The following is an 18,818-nucleotide window of genomic DNA, read 5'->3' on the forward strand; positions in this document are numbered from 1 at the left end:
GCTCGCGTAAACGTAGTAATTGTAACTTAATTAGCTATCATATACTATACGTTTACGCGAGCGTAACTTACGATAATTCGTTTACGCGGAGTAAATTATCGTAAGTTACTAACAGAAGTAACGCTCGCGTAAACGTAGTAATAGAATTATTATAGATCATATATACTACACGTTTATGCGAGCGTTTTACTTCTGTAGTAACTTACGATAATTCCTTCGCGTAAACGGGATTTTATAATAACTTACGATAATTTACTCCGCGTAAACGAGCGAATTATCGTAATAGTTACTACAGAAATAACGCTCGCGTAAACGTAGTAATAGTTGTCCCTTCTCGATGACGATTTATCCGCGACGCGCTCATCGCGCAGTCTCGTCAAAACGCGCGGGAAAACCACCGACATCGCCGAGCGTCGCGGGAGAGATTCTCGTCGGCGAATCGTCCTTCGCGACCGTGAGAAATTCATCTCGGAATATTTCCGGCCGAGGGACGCGCGAAAAGGGAAGAGAGAACGAAAGACGCGAGAGCTCGCAAAATTTGGCGGCAAGGCCCGATCAGCTGATTGGCGGACGGCAGTTTGGGCGCGAAACTCTGGCACGGGAGGCCAATCAACACGCGATCGAGATAATAATCGTCTCGCTGGTGCCAGTGCCCAGTCAGCCCAGTGTTTCCTGCTCCGTTCGTTGGAACGGTTCCCGGCATCACTCGTCACCCATCGTCGTCCGTCGTCGCCGTCGCCGTCGTTCTCGCCCTCGCCGTTGTGTTCCTGATCGCCGAGTCCAGCTGGAAAAATCGAGAATAACGATGGCGTTGCACGAATCCACAAAGGAAAACGTTCGCAAGCACCTCGAGGACGTGTCGTTGCACGTGAGTCCGCTGGTTTTCTCTTTCCTCGTTCCCGCCGGGCCCACGTACAATTAACCGTCTCCGTCGTACCGCATCTTCTGTCTCTATATTCTTGCAGATCGAACGTTTCATTAGCGATCATGCCGCGCGTGTGTTTTCGTTATCGGTGTTATCACTAAACAGCGCGAGTGGAAAAATCCGTTGAGTTGCGGGATCGGTCCCTCCGTTCCCTACGCCCACGGCCCACACGCGAAACAGCAAGAAACGGCTGCGTTTGAAAGGAAACGAGCATGCGGTAGATGAATGAAATCTTCTGGCGATAATTGAAGAAAAAAAAATATTGATGTATACGGAGATATATACGGGATGTTCCATTTAGAACTCGTTTTAATAACACTTTGACCAATTCGGAGTAAGTTTCTTCTTAAAGAAAATGTCCAGGAAACTGAAGATTAATTTATAACTCCCTCGTGAACATAATGTCCCAAACGGGACATATATGATATGTCGTAAAAACGTCACATCATAAGACGTTTTTAAGACATTATATGTCCCGATTTGGGGCATGCGTGTTGCCCGGATCGCCATAGGAAAATTCTAACGTGTCCACGTTTTAGGTGCGCCGCTTCCACAAATAGAATTGCGTAATTCCAACAAGAGGATCCTGTCCTATGAATCCCTCCTTCTATATATATATGTTCGTCGCATTCGGACTTCGGAGTCGACTCTTCGATCTGTTTTCCGACGACCAGTTATGTACCGGACACGTGTCTGCGCGAAAACGTATAAATTCTCCGCCATTCATTAACGGATTAACGCGATGGAGAGCACGCAGTTTGGAAAACTCGTTAACGCGATGGGAAGCGCGCGTTTCGAAACACAAAGATCATTAACGACAGTAGCGATAACGTTAAAAGGCTTGGTCGAGGCATGTCTCACGCGCTGACGCGTGCATTTTAAACGGCTTGTGTGTACTACACTGTATTAACTATATATGTGTGGAGCAGCTGCGCATATATATCTGTGTGTGTTCAATATAGAGCTTAGAATGTCCAGTGTTTTTCATCAGAATGTTTTATCATTAAATATAATATTCGCGATTTTGTACTCGATGTTATCGTCGTCGGTAACCTAAGATGAATGAAGAGGTAAATAATTTCTCTGCATTATTCTCACTGGCAAAATTCCTCCACCTACTCTTGATACTCCTCTAGGTTAGGAATATTTTTGCAAGAAGTATATTAACATTTGTAAGAAGTATGTTAACATTTGTGTATAAAGGAACAACTATATATGACAAATTTGCCTTCTAAGATTTTCTCCCGATTAAAATAAATTTGGATACTTCAATTCATTGGTTTAACAAATTGCACAATTTAAAATCCGCACGATATCGAGTTCTAAATAAACTGAGTGTATTTAATTCTAGATATTTCTCGGTGCAAAATATTTTAGAATTCTATTTATTATTTTGTCATCTGTTATCATATTAAGAATATTTTACACCAAGGTGACGCTTAGAAATGTTTGTTATTTTTTGCACAAGATTATGCAATCCTGTTCTCTATACTCATATGGATTTATTTTAAATGAGTAATGCGTTTAATGCAATTGCGGAAGTTTATTATAATTATTATAATTTATATAACACTGCATATTAGTTTAGAATACATTGACAATTGAACTGACAAAGTAATTCATCGAATTGTGTGATTCCTGATGATGTAATTTATGTATTTACAATGTTAAGTTTAAATTAACAGTTTTTTTTCTTACAGACATCACCAAAGAAATCATGCATTTCTCCAACTATTTCTCAGGATCATGGCTTGAAAACTGGGGTAGGTATAGCCTATTTACTCATATACCAATTTTGTGCTTGATATATTTAATTTCTTTATATATTTTATTTTATTTTATTAAAATTTAATTGATTACGATATTTAGTAAAAACAATAAATTTGCAGCTTACCAAAACAAAAGCTGTACGAAAGGTACAACTCAAGGAGGACTTCAATCCAGAGTTAGAGCCACTGCTTCAGGAAGGCTCAAACCGCTTTGTAATTTTCCCTATTCAATATCCTGATATCTGGGATATGTACAAAAAGGCTGTAGCCTCCTTTTGGACCATAGAAGAAGTGGCTCTTCACAAGGTAAACTTGTTATGTTATCTTAAGTTTCTTAAGTTATAATATATTTTTCTAAAGGTATAAAAATATACAGCTTGAAAACTTAACATATTTAACAGTTTAATTAAAAAAGTTTTAAGTAGAAAATATGCAAAATAGAATTAATAAATATTTCATATTCAATGATAACAATGAATTCTTGTAATTTTTACAGGTAGACAAGAAGGACTGGGATGAAAAGCTAAGTTCCGACGAGAAACATTTTATCTCTCATGTTTTGGCATTCTTCGCCGCTTCCGATGGTATCGTTAATGAGAATCTGATTGAGAGATTTAGTCAGGAAGTGAAAATCGCCGAAGCACGTTGTTTCTACGGCTTCCAAATCGCTATAGAAAATATTCATTCTGAAATGTATTCTTTGCTCATTGAAACTTATATTTCTGATCCGAAAGAAAAGTAAGTGGAATTGGCATATATTTGCACACTCACAAATATATAGTAGATATTATAATTTTTTTATATATCCTTTTAAATTGTACATAAATTAAATATTACTTTTTTATTTATATTGCATTTATATTTTAATTGTTAGATATTAATTACTTTAATTACAGAAACTATATTGATTAATCTTATTTCCAGAGATTTCTTATTTAATGCAATCGAAACACTTCCTTGTGTGGGAAAGAAGGCCAATTGGGCATTGAACTGGATCAATCAGGATGGTGCTACGTTTCCTGAACGTGTAGTTGCGTTCGCGGCAGTTGAGGGTATCTTCTTCAGCGGCAGTTTTGCAGCGATTTTCTGGCTGAAGAAACGAGGAGTCATGCCAGGGCTCACCTTTAGCAACGAACTCATCTCGCGAGACGAGGTCAGTAAATTAATTTTATTTACATCTATTTACACACAAGTTATTTAATTTATTTAATAAGTAGATAATTTTTATCTAACAAGTTAATATATATTTCTTTCTGTGTTTTCTTTATTACATCATGTTTATACTCATTATTTTATTTTTATTGTTTACATTTAGGGATTGCACTGCGATTTCGCGTGCTTAATGTTTAAACACATCGTACAAAAGCCGTCGTTCGAGCGTGTGAAGTCGATCATAATGGACGCCGTCGAAATCGAAAAGGAATTTTTGACTCAGGCGTTGCCGGTCGAACTGATAGGAATGAATTGCACACTTATGTGTAACTACATCGAATTCGTCGCGGACAGATTGTTCGTTGCATTAGGATTTGAAAAAGTAATGTATAAAAAAGCTTATTTATTATTTTTGTCGTCATTTTTATATTTATCACGCTTTTATTTTACATAATTGATACTAATAATGTGAGAAAGTTTTAGATTTTATTTAAATTTTACTTATTAAGAGGTACAGAATATTGTGATAATTTTAGGTTTACCATTCGGAGAATCCGTTCTCGTTTATGAATTTCATCTCTCTGGAGGGGAAGACAAATTTCTTTGAGAAGAAAGTGGGCGAATACAAGAAATTTGGTGTCGCGGAAGAAGGTTCTCAAAAGAAGAGCAACATGTCAAGTGTGGTGTTTGGTGCAAATTTTTAATACAAAAGGTTTAAATATACAAATATAAAACAAACAAAAAATATTGCATACGCTCCACGATGGAGAAAAAGAAGGACACATCAATAATTTTCCGTGACTTTGAAATAATTTTATATATAACGATAAAGTTTTGAGAAAAAATCTTTGACAAATATTCGCGAGACGAAATGTTTGTATAGTGTTTATAGAATATATATAAGTTGACGGCATCAACAAAAAGGGTATTATACACGCATTTTTGCATATTTTCAGTTACAATCGTAATTTTTAAAATGCTATTTTACCAGTAGTATGTTTCAAAAAAGTATAGCTTTAATCTATGAAATTTTTAATGTCATTTTTTAATATTTAATTCCTATTGTAACTGATGAGAAAACTTTAGGAAGAAAAGAAAATATTGTACAAATAATGCTTCTAAAAAGTTGTTCTGTGATTAGAATACTTTTCCATGATGCCGTCAAATTGTTTGACAAGCTTTTGAGAAGCAAACCGTGTTTGTCAAGATCTTAAAAATGTACAGAGTATTATTGATTGAAACAAATTTTAATTTATTGTATAGCGACTAAGCGCGATATTTGTGACACTTTCGGAAATGTTTTTTTTTGACGATTTGATTAAGATTCATTTTATAATTGAACAACTCAATTAAAGAGTTAGACATTAATATTCATTTCTTGTCAGAAAGTTAAAATATATGAGCCTGATAAAAGCTTTTGTCATGTACACTTCCATTATAAAATCTTACTAATGATTGGACATATCGAAAAAAAATACTATAAATTTGAATAAATAATCATAAATACAGAGTCTCGAGTACTTAAAAACTTAAAACTGCAACTTAAAATAGTATTCGTATAGATAAGTCTTTGCATGTATGTAAACAATAACTATGTGGCAATAAAGCTAATTAAATAAAGCTTCTTTTATTACGATTGAATGTTAGTGATTCTGAAAACGAAAAGAGGATTTAACAGATAAAAAAAGACAAAAAAGGATATAGTCATAAATTGAAATATGGAAAAATTAAAATAAATTTTCGTTTTATTTAAAAATATATATCTACAAGATCGATATATGTTGAAAAAGAAATTGTACGTATAGCTGCTTTATATTGTTCATTCACAGATTATCATATGCTTATATAACATACACTTGTATATATACAATATTTAATATTCAAGTATGATAATATACATTGGTAACTTCAAGTATAATAGTTTAATGAAAGATAGATATAAAAAATATATTTTCTTATGGAAGCTTATGTATATAGTTAATACGGGGTTATTAAACAAAAGGTACTTCAAAGCCTTTCTGCAGTCGATTGAGGTACTGCTTGCGGCAGTCCATGTTTTCTGCTGGTCTGTTGTACGGCAGCCAAACTGGTTCTCCCACAAAGTATCTCTTTGCTCTTATATAATTCTAAAAGAGTTTCCTCGAAAATTAGAGATCTATTTAGGATTAATTGGAAATCACAAAATTTATCTTAAATTTACTCTGAATTAGAGACTTGTTTAGCACATATATATTTTTAAAAAAGAGAAAAACTTTTCCCTCACGTGTTTAAAAAATGATTTGGAGAAAGATAAGCAATGTGTGTCGAAAGATCAGTCGAAAAGAGAAGAATGCATTTATAAATATTCTTACGTTACTTACGTTAGTGTCCAGAGTAAAGCGATGATAAATCCCACTGGGTATGATTATTAGGTCGCCGGCCGTCACTTCAATTCGAATCCATTGATCATCCTTGTCCCGCACGTCGAAGTAGCCCGATCCATCCAAAACCAGACGTATCTCCTCGTCAGTGTGAAGATGTTCGGTGAAGAAGTTTTTCAACTAACAATAAGAATTAAATTCGGACAGAAAGGTATTAATATTACGAGATGTGCGAATTAACAATTTTTAATGTTGAATCGAATCGAACTTTATTTCCCTTTTTGAATCCGAATCGAATTGAAATATAATTTTTAATTAACAGTATAATTATTATTATAGATTGAATTCTAACATGTAGAATAAGAGAACATTATAATATGAAAAAAATAATATTGATTATATAATATAAATTCGCTTTAAGGTAGGAAATATAATTACATTCTATTGCTACTTAATAGCTGCTCAGTGAGCGGTTGTAGTACTAAAATACACACCCATTGAATGCAACAGTTTAACATGACCGCATTGTTTTGCTTATTAATAGAAAATATTTATTATTTTATAAAATTAACAATATATATGATTTGTTTTCGAGCTATCTAGATTCGAAATTTTCTAATAGCTCAGATTTGAATCATAGAAATTCAAAATTGAATCGAGCCGAATCTCGAATCTCATCCGATTCGATATGATTAATATTCGAATAGCTCGCACTTTCTAATTAATATAATTAAAAATATTGAAGAAATATGCTGTTAAACGTATGACGTCGATTAAAAATCTTGATGTTTTATTATAAGGAATAATAATAATTGCGAATCTAAAATAGAGATAATATGTTTCGTACCTTCTCTTCGTAATTTGATAAACACTCTTTGGAGCACGTTATTTCGTCTTCATACGAGTAACCGCGTTTCTCGCGTAATTCTTTCAAAGTAGCATCCGTCTCATAATTTAGATGATTTATCTGGAAAATAGATATTTTATATATTATAAATACAGTGAGTAAGTTTGTCACTTATAAAATTTTATCTATTCGATATAAACACGCACATCGAATCGTGGTAGTCTAAAAGTTTTATTTATATTAATATATAATATGCATTATATATATATATATATATATATATATATATATATATATGTACATAAAGATATTAAAATAACATTAAATGATTTATAAGTGCAGAAAATTACAAATTACATAAGTAAGGCAGGTTATTAAAAAAAATAAGTAGGTATGTCTGTGTATATGTTAGATTCGATTCAACAATCAGCTGACGTCAGCTGATCGTGATTTGACACTGAGAGAGATTGGCACGGAAGGGCAAGAGAGGCAAGAGACATATGTATTATTTCGTCAGCCGTATGTGTTTTCAAAATACACGATGTAAACAGGCACGAGACAGCATCGTCCACGATATATCGCCGGATTGTAAATTAGTAAATTAAACTTTTCGCAACGAACAATTTAAAAAATCGGCACGTCTCTAACCTTAAAATATTCAACTCCCGTTGCGGCGAACAGATTATCCAGCGACACGAATTCCGGCGGTTGCCTATGGTGTTCCAATCTTTGATCAGCATCGCTGCTGTCCATGTACCAGGCGCGTACCATAGTTCCGTATGAACAATAACAACAAAAATCGATATATTACGTCGAATGGCGATGATGTCGGAGATCGGACTTCTGCGTTTTAACCAGACAGTAAAGGCTGATTTATAGAGGCCGCCCGATAAAAACAGTCACGTCACATCCACGTCGAATCCACGCGCCATACTCAGCGCTTTCCTTCGTTTACGTTGTATTCCACAGTTAAAAATCTTTCGAAGTATTTGATACATAACAAAATATTTTTGATAGACATATAAAGCTAACATAGACGAATCGCTTTTTTTTAATTGAAACAGTTTGATTTATCTATTTCGACTTTCTCTTCCGAAATACAAGCAGTCCTAAAAAATTAAAAGATATAAGTCAATATATTATATATTAAAAATTAAATTGTATTCATACTAATATTTATTAGAAATATTTCCTCGCAATTTGACTTTAATTTCTTAATTAAAATCAGTCAAAATCAATCAACTACGCTGATATTAATATTGGTTATAAAATATTCTATTTTCGCAGCAATATTTCTTTCCATCCTTTTTTTTTTCGTATTTCTTTTCTTAAATAAGCAATTGTTTATAGTATTTTCATGATACTCACTATTAGAATAGTCGCTCCCAGCAGTACGGCTTTTATTTTCACGTTGAGATCGCGCGGAAAGTTAATGCCGAATTTATCCGAAAAGTTGAACATCTCTTGAGAAAAGCCTCTCCAATGTTTTCGAATCATACCGACGACGTGCTGCTCATCCACAGATTTGACTTGCGGATTTAATTATTGACGAACAATGCTAAAAATCCTTTTTACGCAACATATGCCAAGTTTTGTAATATTATATTATTTATTATTATTTATTCTTAAGTTTTGTATTTTACTTTCAAAGATCTTCCGAAAACTCGAAATTAATTTTAAGAAAAACAATTTAAAAAATGTTAATATGATATGTAATAAATAATGATAATGATGATATATATAATTAAATATCATAAGTGGCATAAATTTTGTAAGATATGGAATGTTGCAATACCTCAAAAATTGAGTCACTACATAAATCAGCAGATGATCCTTTTATCATTAATACGGGCTGGCTGAATGCATCGCGAATATAAAACTTTGCTCGCAGAAAACTCCACTCTTGTGTAACGCTGCCCAATAGAGTACCTCCGAAATGCACTTCTAAAGCCTGCGAAAAAAAACTTCTGTCATCTGCTAATCAAATCTATGGTTATAATTAAACTTAAAAAATAAAATTTATCGGTAATCTAAGATTTGTTCTCATATATATGTACGTAAAGATTTATTTCGCAGTCGTATTTAATATTGGAATTTTAATAAAATAAGTTACGAGACGAATTCGATTCCAATTATTTAGCAATTACATGTTTAATTTTTATTGCGTTCTATATCCTTTTAGACATACGCCATATAAGTAAACAAATAAATACATTATTTGTCGAAATACATGCTAAATAGGAAATCGACATTGTCATTTCTATTTAGAGTGTATTGATCGGATCTTTCAAAGTTTATGTCGAAAAGTAAACTTGACAGATGGCTTGCACGTGTGAAGAAACTTTGGTAGACACGATACAAGACAGCAGTCCTCATCTCGTTTTTAGGCTTGTTGTTATTTCCAATATCATTTTTCTTATTTTCTTGTAATTTAGTAGAAAATTGTAAATTAAAATAAACTTAAAAAAAGATTATCTATAAACTTTAAGTTTCATTGCTATATATTTAATAAAAAATTCATTATTATGAATAATAACTTAGTCAAAAAAGAAGAATTTATTTTGAATTATTATTTTTAGAATTTTTCTTACTTCAGAATTTTAAATTTATTCAGAATTAAGTTTGCTGATAAATTAAATTTAAATATTAAATTGTAAATTAAACTTATCATTTTCATTTTTAACCTGAATTCTAAAGTTTACTAAATACATTATTAAATATTACAAGATTTTTGGACGTTAATTGTCATGAAAAATAGCGAACTTATTAATTTTTTTCTATTTAAGAAAGAAATTTAAAATTCTCAAAGAATGCAACAAATGGAAGATATTTCTTTTTTAGTTTCTAAGATATTTCGTATAGAGATAGTCCTAACAAATGCATTGAATAAACTTTAATGATAAAACTACCGGCAATTGGCAGCATTTGGCGAAGGGTCGAACCATATGAAGAATCTCTTGTTGATTTCTGTCGTAAGCGCTGTATTCATATAATGAATTATACTGTCCCAGAATCCAAAGCAGGTTCGCAATTTTTGCTCTATGTAAAACACCTGCTCCCCTCTATTATCCGTAATAAGAAACTTGTAGGGATCCTTTAATGAGGGATAGGACACCGAGGCTGCAGGATGCGGATTGGTCGTTCGCCATTAATGGGATATTTCCGCTTTGAGTATATTTTGGTAAAGATAGTGTATAGTATATGTCAATTTATGACATATGACTACAGTATAACTGTGAACTATACATACTGTGTCATAACTAATAAAGTGAGCAAAAGAAAAAATAAAAGTGTAAGCAATGTACTTAATAAATTCAATTTCATTAAAATTGAATGTAATTTTATATTATCAGTTAATTCTGAAATGAGAATATATATAGAGAAATGTATTTTGAGAAATTGTGATAATTATCAAGTATCAATTGTGTGAAAAGAGATAGCTAGAATTTTTTATAAATTTTTCCTGAAATCCAACGCGAAATGAAGCATCAGAGATTTTGAGATACTATAATCAAAAATAATGTGATTTAATGATAAGAATAAAAAGATAATTCTAATTGGTGAGAAAAGTACGCAAGCCAATGAAGAATGATTGTTGCTATAACTCATCTGAAATCAACACAAGAAAAAGCACCATAATAATTGAGATAATATAATAAAAAATAATTAATTCAAAGATAAAGAATAAAAAGATAATTAATATATTGTAGAGTAAATTAACGCAACAAATAGAATAATGATTGTTGTTATAACTCATATTTGAGACCGATATGTAATATCAGATAATACGAGTTTAATCACATGAGAAAAACGTTATGACCTTTAATACAATTACTGGCGTAATCAATCATTATTGACATTAAAACATATATATATATATATATATATATATATATAGATAATTCACTTTTTTACGATATACATTACAATTATAATTACAGTTATACATAAATACGCTATGCGGTAAAATAAATTGTAAAATAAGTTTTGCAATCCCATATTTTCAGAATTTGATATTGTGATTTCAATAGTAATTCTACGGATTCTACGGATTTCGGAAATAGACAGAAATAGAGACTTCTGGAATTTTTATTATCAATTACGTTGATTTAAACTTGAGGGAAATTATACATCATTGTCAAGGTCGAGAAACATATACTGCCATGTAAGTCAGTCGCATGTGTTTGCAAAATACATGACACAGGCAGGCAGAAAGTCTTCGACATCGTATTAGTTAAGTTCGAACATTCGCATCGAGCGATCTCAAAAATCGGCATATTCTTAATCTTGAAATATTGGAGGTGAATTGCTGCTAACAGATTGCTTAGTGACGTATATTCCGCTGGTGACCTGTTATATTCTAATCGTCAATCAGAATCACTGTTGCTGTCTACCTATTATATATAACAAGTGCGTATCATAGTTTTGTTTGAACAATAATAACAGAAAATCGATGATATTCTATACCATGCAATGGAAATAAAATTTATACATTTAAAGGCATCATAGCAATTCGCTAATTGTAAGGTTGTCAGCAATAAAGGAATTCCGCAAGATATACGATAAGAATAACAGAATGCTTATTGACGATTAAATTGTTTGTAACGACGAAAGAGGTCAATTTTGAATGCCAAAAATTTTTCTTAAATTTAATACCTAACAACAAAAATTTAATAGATCTAAATTTATTCGTGTTATATTATAAGACTCTTAAAAAATAGAGAGAAAAAAGAAACAATCTTTTTTAGTTTCTGTTTTCTTATTATTATTATGTTATATAATAACGATTTTATAATTACTTTAAAACTTATGTATTCAGAATCAAGAGTAAAAATATTCTTCTGTTCTGATGTAGCTAAGTATGAAATGTACTTGCTCTGAGCTTCTTCTTCATTATCACACAATGAATAAATAATAAGTTACAGAAAGAGAACATGAGGGGAAAAACTTTACGTGAATCCAATTTCATTTTTTACACTTGAACGAAAGCATTCAGATACTCTACATTAATGCGATGCATTTATTTATTCCTATTTTTCAAATACGAAGAAAATTATATATCGTTATATTAATTTTAATTGCAATTAAATAACTCTTTATACTCTTAATTTTGTTTTTTTGGGCATTTACTTTAATGGAATTTATAGGAGCATTAAAAAAAATGTGTTACGATTAATATTATTACATGCATTTCTTGTATATTTTACTTTATTAACATTCAATTTTTTAGATTATATAAATGCTGTATTATACATATATGTATAACATATATTACATTTTACGTATATTACCGTCTGTATATATTTTATGATATTTGAGATCAGCTACTAAAATCCCCTTATTTTTTAAATCATTTCATTAGGTTTTTTCTCAAGATGATTATAGATAGAATTATAGACAAAATAGGTAACGTCTTATTAAAGCTACAGCTACAACATGGACAGTTGAAACGTTACAGTCTCACGTTAAGGTCGGACGCCGTATTCAAAATAATAAGGACGGTTACGGACGCTTTGAATGACAGTTTACAATTCAAAATGTATGATATTAAGTTATTCGTTGAGTACAGCAGTTTCGAAACAAGGAGTGATATCTCATTATATACCATGTGTTATAACTATTTTCTATTGAATACGAATTTTTCCTCGCGGCACCTTCTCAAGAAGGACATAATGTTCGGCCACATAGTTGGTTGCTGGCCTACTTTATCACCTTATCTCTTCCTGATGGTAATTACTAATAATTATATATTACAATAATGCTGATTAATAATTAATAATTAATAATCAAAAATAATTAAAATAACTTATTAACTTACTAAATACGCTGCAGATATATTGAACGCTGACTATCGTCCGATACTATATTTTTGATTTTTTTATAGTCAATTTGTGTATGTATGTGGGAGATCCTTGAAATATTATATATATTTTCGTATCTCCTACTATAATCTTGACATAGTTTGTAAAATATTAATATTATTACAAAAACGATTTCTTTTATTTTATCATTTGACTTCATATAGTTTTCGTGACTATCGAATTATAATGCATTATTTTTTATTATTTTATACATATATATTATATATATATATTATAATTTTACTATACATATGGAGGACTAAAAGCTATAGTGGTGTAAGTCAAATTTTTAAAAATATTGACTTGTGTGCATAGATGCAATCTATACAATATACATAAATTGCATTTACGCACACAAGTCAATATTTTTAAAAATTTGATTTACATCACTCTATGGCTTTTACCCCTTCCATATATACATTATATTATTAATTATAAGTTATGTATTACTATTATTTCTAATATATTTCATTTATATAGATAATATGGTGCTCGAATTGTGAGGACTTACTGGTTGAATCGCTTGTGCATATACCTTTGGACCTATGCGTCGAGATCTTGGAAATAACGATTAAACATATATACATATTAGGCGATTGGCATCAAGACTCACGAACCAGACGCTTACATTACCTTCTAATTTACAAAATATATTATAAATGCCTGTGGTTGCATTTAGGCACTGTGTCAGAAAATGTGATTAAACGCATTAATCAATTAACAATGTATTTTGAAATGTTGTGTGACTTGCTCGTCAGTTTTAACAATGAGTTTGTTACTTCCCCTGAATTATCTACCAAGGAGAAGAACGTACGACATGGTATTATAGTGAAAAACTTGTTTCGCTGTATCAGAAAGTGCATGCACAGCAAAATTGAACGTTACTCGGAGAACCATAATCTAGCGAAACTGTTCCCGCTTACATACGGCAACTGTGATGAACAAACGAATTATTATCACTTGATTCCTGCCAACAAAATAAAATCCATTGTAATGAGATTTGACCAGCAACTGGAGACTCTACTTCTGAAACACATCAAGAACATTAACTTTTTCGAATTCATGGCCGGGGAGAACATCAACGATAATGAGAACCCTACGATCTCACTACAAAATGCCATTGTTATGGAATGCCACTATTTTATAAAATTCACGAAACGGAATGAATTTTTGGCAAATGAGGTTCTGTTTAACTGTCTGGAGCAACTTACAAGTTCAAGGAAATCCGAGAAGTCTATTTTAACTGTTCAAGAACTCTGTAATGACATCGCCAAAGGCAGACCGCATGGTTTAAAAGAATTGATTAAACGGTATAAAGAGTGGGACTTGTCTACGTTGGATTTTATAAATGAGAAGATAGATATGTTGAAAACTGACGATTTGTATGTTATACTCAGATATCTCCATCATATATTCGCATATCTACATACTGAGGCAGAAAAACACCGGGTTTACATATCGGTATTAAAAATATTGATTCGGCTAGAAGATCCCGAAATAAACTTCATTATAGTAAAATACATAAAGGAATACTTTGACGACAAACGTCTAGAATGTCTGTACGATGAGAGTTGCCTCGATGCATTCATACGACGTATTTCATATGATTCCTCGTTGTACCCAAAACCTCCTGATAACATGTCTGCTCAAGATAGACGTGATCTGATTATGTTTACTTTGTTAAACCCGAAGGCAGTGTTAAGCAAGTTACTGATATATCAGATAAATATTGAATTATCCAGAAGAATCTTCTTACCCTATTTCGTGCAAGAGTGTTATAAAGTCCTCATTGATCGATACATTGTGCTGATACATATTTTAAAGGATATAATTTTGCAACGGCGCATGATATGGGACTCACAGTTTGCAGAATATTTGAATAATATTTTTTTATCAAAGGTAATATATTACGTTGTAAATAAAATAGGCATTATAGAATTTCAGATGACAGTAATGAAATAAACATTAAAGGGGTAAATTTTTATCGGATGTTTAGATAAAATTCTAGTACAAATTTAAATTTTCTGCACTTATATATTCTAGTAGTGGGTTAAGACGAACCAGTAAGTAAGTTTTATGAAATATTGTTTAAATAAGAGATTCGGGGTTTTAGGAAAAAGCATATTACCATACATTAATACATTATATTTTGTTTCTAAAATTGCGAAACATTTACACGAGTAATTTCTTTCTTATAACACACTTTTTCAAAGATACCCGGGAAAGAATTTCTTATATGTATATATAATTACATAAAATATCCATATACGTTTTCTCTTTTTTCTTTTAATTTTTGCATACAGAAGAAAAATGAGAATTAAATAATAGTTAAAAGCATAATTCTTTTTTTTCTCAGTATTGTTCTCTTTTTCAAAATAGAGTTCTAGAAAATGATGGAAATTGCTCGTACATACAATCATATATAAATTAATTCTACAAATAATATAATTATATACGATTATACATAAAATTCCTGAACGCAATTTTATTTTTTGTAATAAAACAATACAAATGCATTTATCTCTAATTACTTTTTAATTATTTTTATTATATATCTTATACATATGTACAAAGATTATACACAAAAAAGGAAAAATATACATACGTACTTTATATATAATTATACATAAAAAATTTCTATTTGATTATTTATTTAGAGTGTTCCATTTTCTAAATATTTCTGATAATTGATAGTTTAATGTCTTTATAATAATTATTTATATAAGAGATACAAATCTTTTTATTAAAACAAATACTTGACAATGCTTTATGTAGGTAATAAGTTATATTTTTATTCAAATTGCATAATAATTAAACAGATAATAGAATCTGGTTATTAAAGGATATTTAAATAATTAAAATCTGTTCAATGAAAATTTGTATATACTTGTTAATCGAGCTTGAATGGCGGAAATCATTTCTCTTATCTATTATTACAATAAAATATTATATTTTATATTGTTAACGCCGATTGAAATTCACGTGTTATTATAATACCTATTTCCGTTCTTTTTTTTTTTTAATTTTTACTCTGTTAAAATTCCACTTTAATTTTTGATTTCTAAATTTGTTTACAGACAATATCTGCGGATGATTTAATGAACGAAATCTACATTCCTTATCTGAGTAATAGCTATTTTGAGAAGACTAATGTGCATATTATTCTATCACATATACTACTTATCTTGGAAAAAGGACATTCCATGCCTAGAACTAATTTCGTATCTCTAATAATAGTGTTGATCAAGGCGGCATCAGTGCTAAGAAGATGCAACAAAAGTTTTACAAAAGCAGAGATACTTGAACGAATGCAATGTATAAATAATATAATGCGGCATCTGCGCGAAACGAATGAGAGAGAAATACATAAAAAATTGCTATTCACAATCGGTAACCATGTGGAACCACTCGATATGCAAAAAATATGGCCTATGATAAACGCGCTGGAAATAATCCAGGAATACGAGAAACGTTGCTTCGTTGTGTATGAACGACTGCGCACGGATCCGAAATGCCATCCCAAGTTGCGCGCTTATGTGCGATCCTTCAGCCTCAATCGAGATGCTTATATACGTCACATGATTTTACATTGCTTCAAAGAGGAGTACGCGAAATACGTGTTTGACTTGATATTCGTATTCTGGTATCATTTCGGTTGGGCCAACGAGATGATGGCATACGAAAATGTAATACGCATCACCGCCGAGGCGACGCAGATTGTCCTGATGTATGTAGAGAAATTTCCCGAGGACGCATTTTTATCATTGCTGCACGGGCTTGTGATACTTTGCAAAGCTGTCAGAAACACGGCATCCGACAAACTCGAAGAGATCCGCCGCATTCTATTGAGAACTCTGTGCTCCTTGAATTATATTGTCTACAAAACGCGCGACGCTGATATTTATTGTTCTCTGCTCCAAAGTATCCAACGTTTGAATCCATCTAAAGAAAAAAATGATTATTTCGACAAAATCCGCAAAATAATGCATAACTGTCTCGAGGATATCAAGTTTCGACCAAATAAGGCATTTAACCTAAAATGGTAAATAAATATAATAATATTTCCATTTTTCCAAATTTAATTTTTAATTAAATCTTTATTTTTTCCTTGCTTTTTTCTTCTTCTTTATCTATTTCTTCATTTTACTTGAGTTTATTCATTTTTATCTTTATTTTATTTTTCTGTTAAAAGAATAATAAGAACAACATTTTAATATTCGTATATCATTAAAAGAATACAATGCATCTTTAAAATAATATATTCTTAAGAAATTATCAGTAATTTTTTTGGAAAATTTGATGGGGTTTGCGAGAGAAACTATATATAATTATTTTTCTTATCAAATGACCAAATCTATATTCTCATCACTTTTTATTTTATAATATATATATATATATATTTTCAGCATTTGTGATAGAAGATACTGTAAACATTATAGTTCCCTTATTGAGGAGAAAGTTCCAGCGATGTACAACTCATACTTGTTCATATGTGAATGCCTTAAGTTATCAAATAGGGAGATGCATTGTTACTCCGAGCGATTACTTCGCAGTTTATGTCTAGAAAGATACCTAGATTAGTTTAGTTAAAGCATGCAAAAAGTATTTACATATTTCGTCTTTTTCTAGAATAATTTTTTATAAAGCGGAACTGAATTATTTCTTCGCAGAGTGTTCTAATTAAAATACACCTAATTTTTTTCTATATTGATATATTTTAAAGAACATTTTATGCATAAGAATGTTTTGTTTTCTTTGCACTAAATTATAAAATATTTAGTGTGAAAATACTTCTCATTTTGATGTTTATAAAATATAAATCGTTATTTTTATAAATTATCTTTTATATTGATCATTCCGTGTTTATAACTGTTATTCGTGAAATTACGTGCGATTGATTAAATGTTTTAAAATTTCTATGAAAGCTTTTTATTATATAACAGATAAGACGATAAGAGTGCAAAAATAAATTTTATCTGAGTAATGACACACAGAAATTACTTTTCTTTTTAATCATGTTTTTTAAAAATTTTTGAGACATTTGATTAACTTTGTGGAAAATCTCTGTATAATTATTAATAATAATAATATCCGTACAATTTTTTAAAATTAAATATTAGTTGTAGTATATTTGTTAAGTATCGAAGTGATGTACATCTAGTGACAAGAGAGACAAAGAAATATATTTAGGAAAATTTATTTGTCCCTCAAATAGCATGTAATTAGAATTGTAATTACATTAATTATACTTTGTACTGTATTAGCACTCGGAATCTTTCTTTGTAATTTTCAAGAGTTCTGTGACAAACATATGTACAAATATTGACTAGTAAAAAAAATATGAAGATTTTCTTGAATAAAATAAAATAACGTAAACTAATTTGGCACTAAGAGCTAACCACAGTAATTAATGCACGTATATAATTTATTAGACAAATTTAATAAGTTTAGTGTATTGGTATATCGAAAATTTTCAAAAATATTTGGTTTCTGTACAAAAAAAAATAATTTTGTAAAAATTAAAATAATTCTCTTGAAAACTTGTATATTTGTAATTTGCATACTGCTATGTATAATGATACATTTCATTGCTTTCTTTTGTATTTATACCAATCATTATTTACACCTGCCTCAGTAAAAAACATGTTCATTTCTTTGTGTGTATATCAATTATGTATATACAGTTACATTTTAATAATAATTTTGTATTTTTTAAGATAGAAAAGATATCGCATTAAGAAAAAATTTTTTAGATATAATTATATACATACATCTTTACTATTATATAAAATTCTTTCTAAAAAAATATTATAAAAAATATGTTTATATATGTTTTTCTTCCCTTGTACAATCTTTGTTCTTGTATGTAAGAAAAATACAATACTAAAAATAACTGAAAAATCA

General features: G+C 30.5%; 3 protein-coding genes across 4 annotated transcripts; 2 read left to right on the forward strand and 1 right to left on the reverse strand.

The window, feature by feature from the left end:
- The first annotated feature begins 257 nt into the window (after positions 1–257).
- On the forward strand, positions 258–5,466 carry Rnrs (ribonucleoside-diphosphate reductase subunit M2 B). Of its 2 annotated transcripts, none has more exons than XM_071784551.1 (7): positions 258–868; positions 2,626–2,688; positions 2,815–3,000; positions 3,191–3,432; positions 3,619–3,847; positions 4,010–4,228; positions 4,383–5,466. In XM_071784551.1, the coding sequence occupies exons 1-7, from the start codon at positions 338–340 to the stop codon at positions 4,548–4,550; spliced, it is 1,638 nt and encodes a 545-aa protein (XP_071640652.1). In that variant the 5' UTR covers positions 258–337; the 3' UTR covers positions 4,551–5,466. The 2 variants fall into 2 exon arrangements, with proteins under 2 accessions (XP_071640652.1, XP_071640661.1); XM_071784560.1 differs by lacking the exon at positions 258–868 and adding an exon at positions 961–1,995.
- Positions 5,467–5,563: 97 nt separating this feature from the next.
- Adi1 (acireductone dioxygenase 1) lies at positions 5,564–7,929 on the reverse strand. The gene is made up of 4 exons (XM_071784614.1): positions 7,702–7,929; positions 7,054–7,173; positions 6,207–6,386; positions 5,564–5,972 (listed from the first exon to the last, which is right to left on the reverse strand). The coding sequence occupies exons 1-4, from the start codon at positions 7,822–7,824 to the stop codon at positions 5,838–5,840; spliced, it is 558 nt and encodes a 185-aa protein (XP_071640715.1). The 5' UTR covers positions 7,825–7,929; the 3' UTR covers positions 5,564–5,837.
- A 4,284-nt stretch (positions 7,930–12,213) lies between these two features.
- LOC139817978 (uncharacterized) lies at positions 12,214–18,398 on the forward strand. Its single transcript, XM_071786340.1, has 4 exons — positions 12,214–12,782; positions 13,395–14,813; positions 15,992–16,956; positions 17,321–18,398. The coding sequence occupies exons 1-4, from the start codon at positions 12,429–12,431 to the stop codon at positions 17,493–17,495; spliced, it is 2,913 nt and encodes a 970-aa protein (XP_071642441.1). The 5' UTR covers positions 12,214–12,428; the 3' UTR covers positions 17,496–18,398.
- The last annotated feature ends 420 nt before the right edge of the window (positions 18,399–18,818 follow it).

This window comes from Temnothorax longispinosus, chromosome 1 (assembly GCF_030848805.1).
Source record: "Temnothorax longispinosus isolate EJ_2023e chromosome 1, Tlon_JGU_v1, whole genome shotgun sequence".
NCBI classification, from domain to species: Eukaryota; Metazoa; Arthropoda; class Insecta; order Hymenoptera; family Formicidae; genus Temnothorax; species Temnothorax longispinosus.

Bases quoted from the DNA above. Each gene is read 5' to 3' on its own strand.
- Rnrs (XM_071784551.1), top strand. From the start codon at position 338: ATGACGATTTATCCGCGACGCGCTCATCGCGCAGTCTCGTCAAAACGC. The intron at 869-2,625 runs GTGAGTCCGCTG...TTTTTCTTACAG, and splicing joins TCGAGGACGTGTCGTTGCAC to ACATCACCAAAGAAATCATG. The intron at 3,848-4,009 runs GTCAGTAAATTA...GTTTACATTTAG, and splicing joins AACTCATCTCGCGAGACGAG to GGATTGCACTGCGATTTCGC.
- LOC139817978 (XM_071786340.1), top strand. From the start codon at position 12,429: ATGATTATAGATAGAATTATAGACAAAATAGGTAACGTCTTATTAAAG. The intron at 12,783-13,394 runs GTAATTACTAAT...TCATTTATATAG, and splicing joins CACCTTATCTCTTCCTGATG to ATAATATGGTGCTCGAATTG. The intron at 14,814-15,991 runs GTAATATATTAC...ATTTGTTTACAG, and splicing joins ATAATATTTTTTTATCAAAG to ACAATATCTGCGGATGATTT.
- Adi1 (XM_071784614.1), bottom strand. From the start codon at position 7,824: ATGGTACGCGCCTGGTACATGGACAGCAGCGATGCTGATCAAAGATTG. The intron at 6,387-7,053 runs GTACGAAACATA...TCTTATTGTTAG, and splicing joins TATCAAATTACGAAGAGAAG to TTGAAAAACTTCTTCACCGA. The intron at 5,973-6,206 runs GTAAGTAACGTA...AAACTCTTTTAG, and splicing joins GCTTTACTCTGGACACTAAC to AATTATATAAGAGCAAAGAG.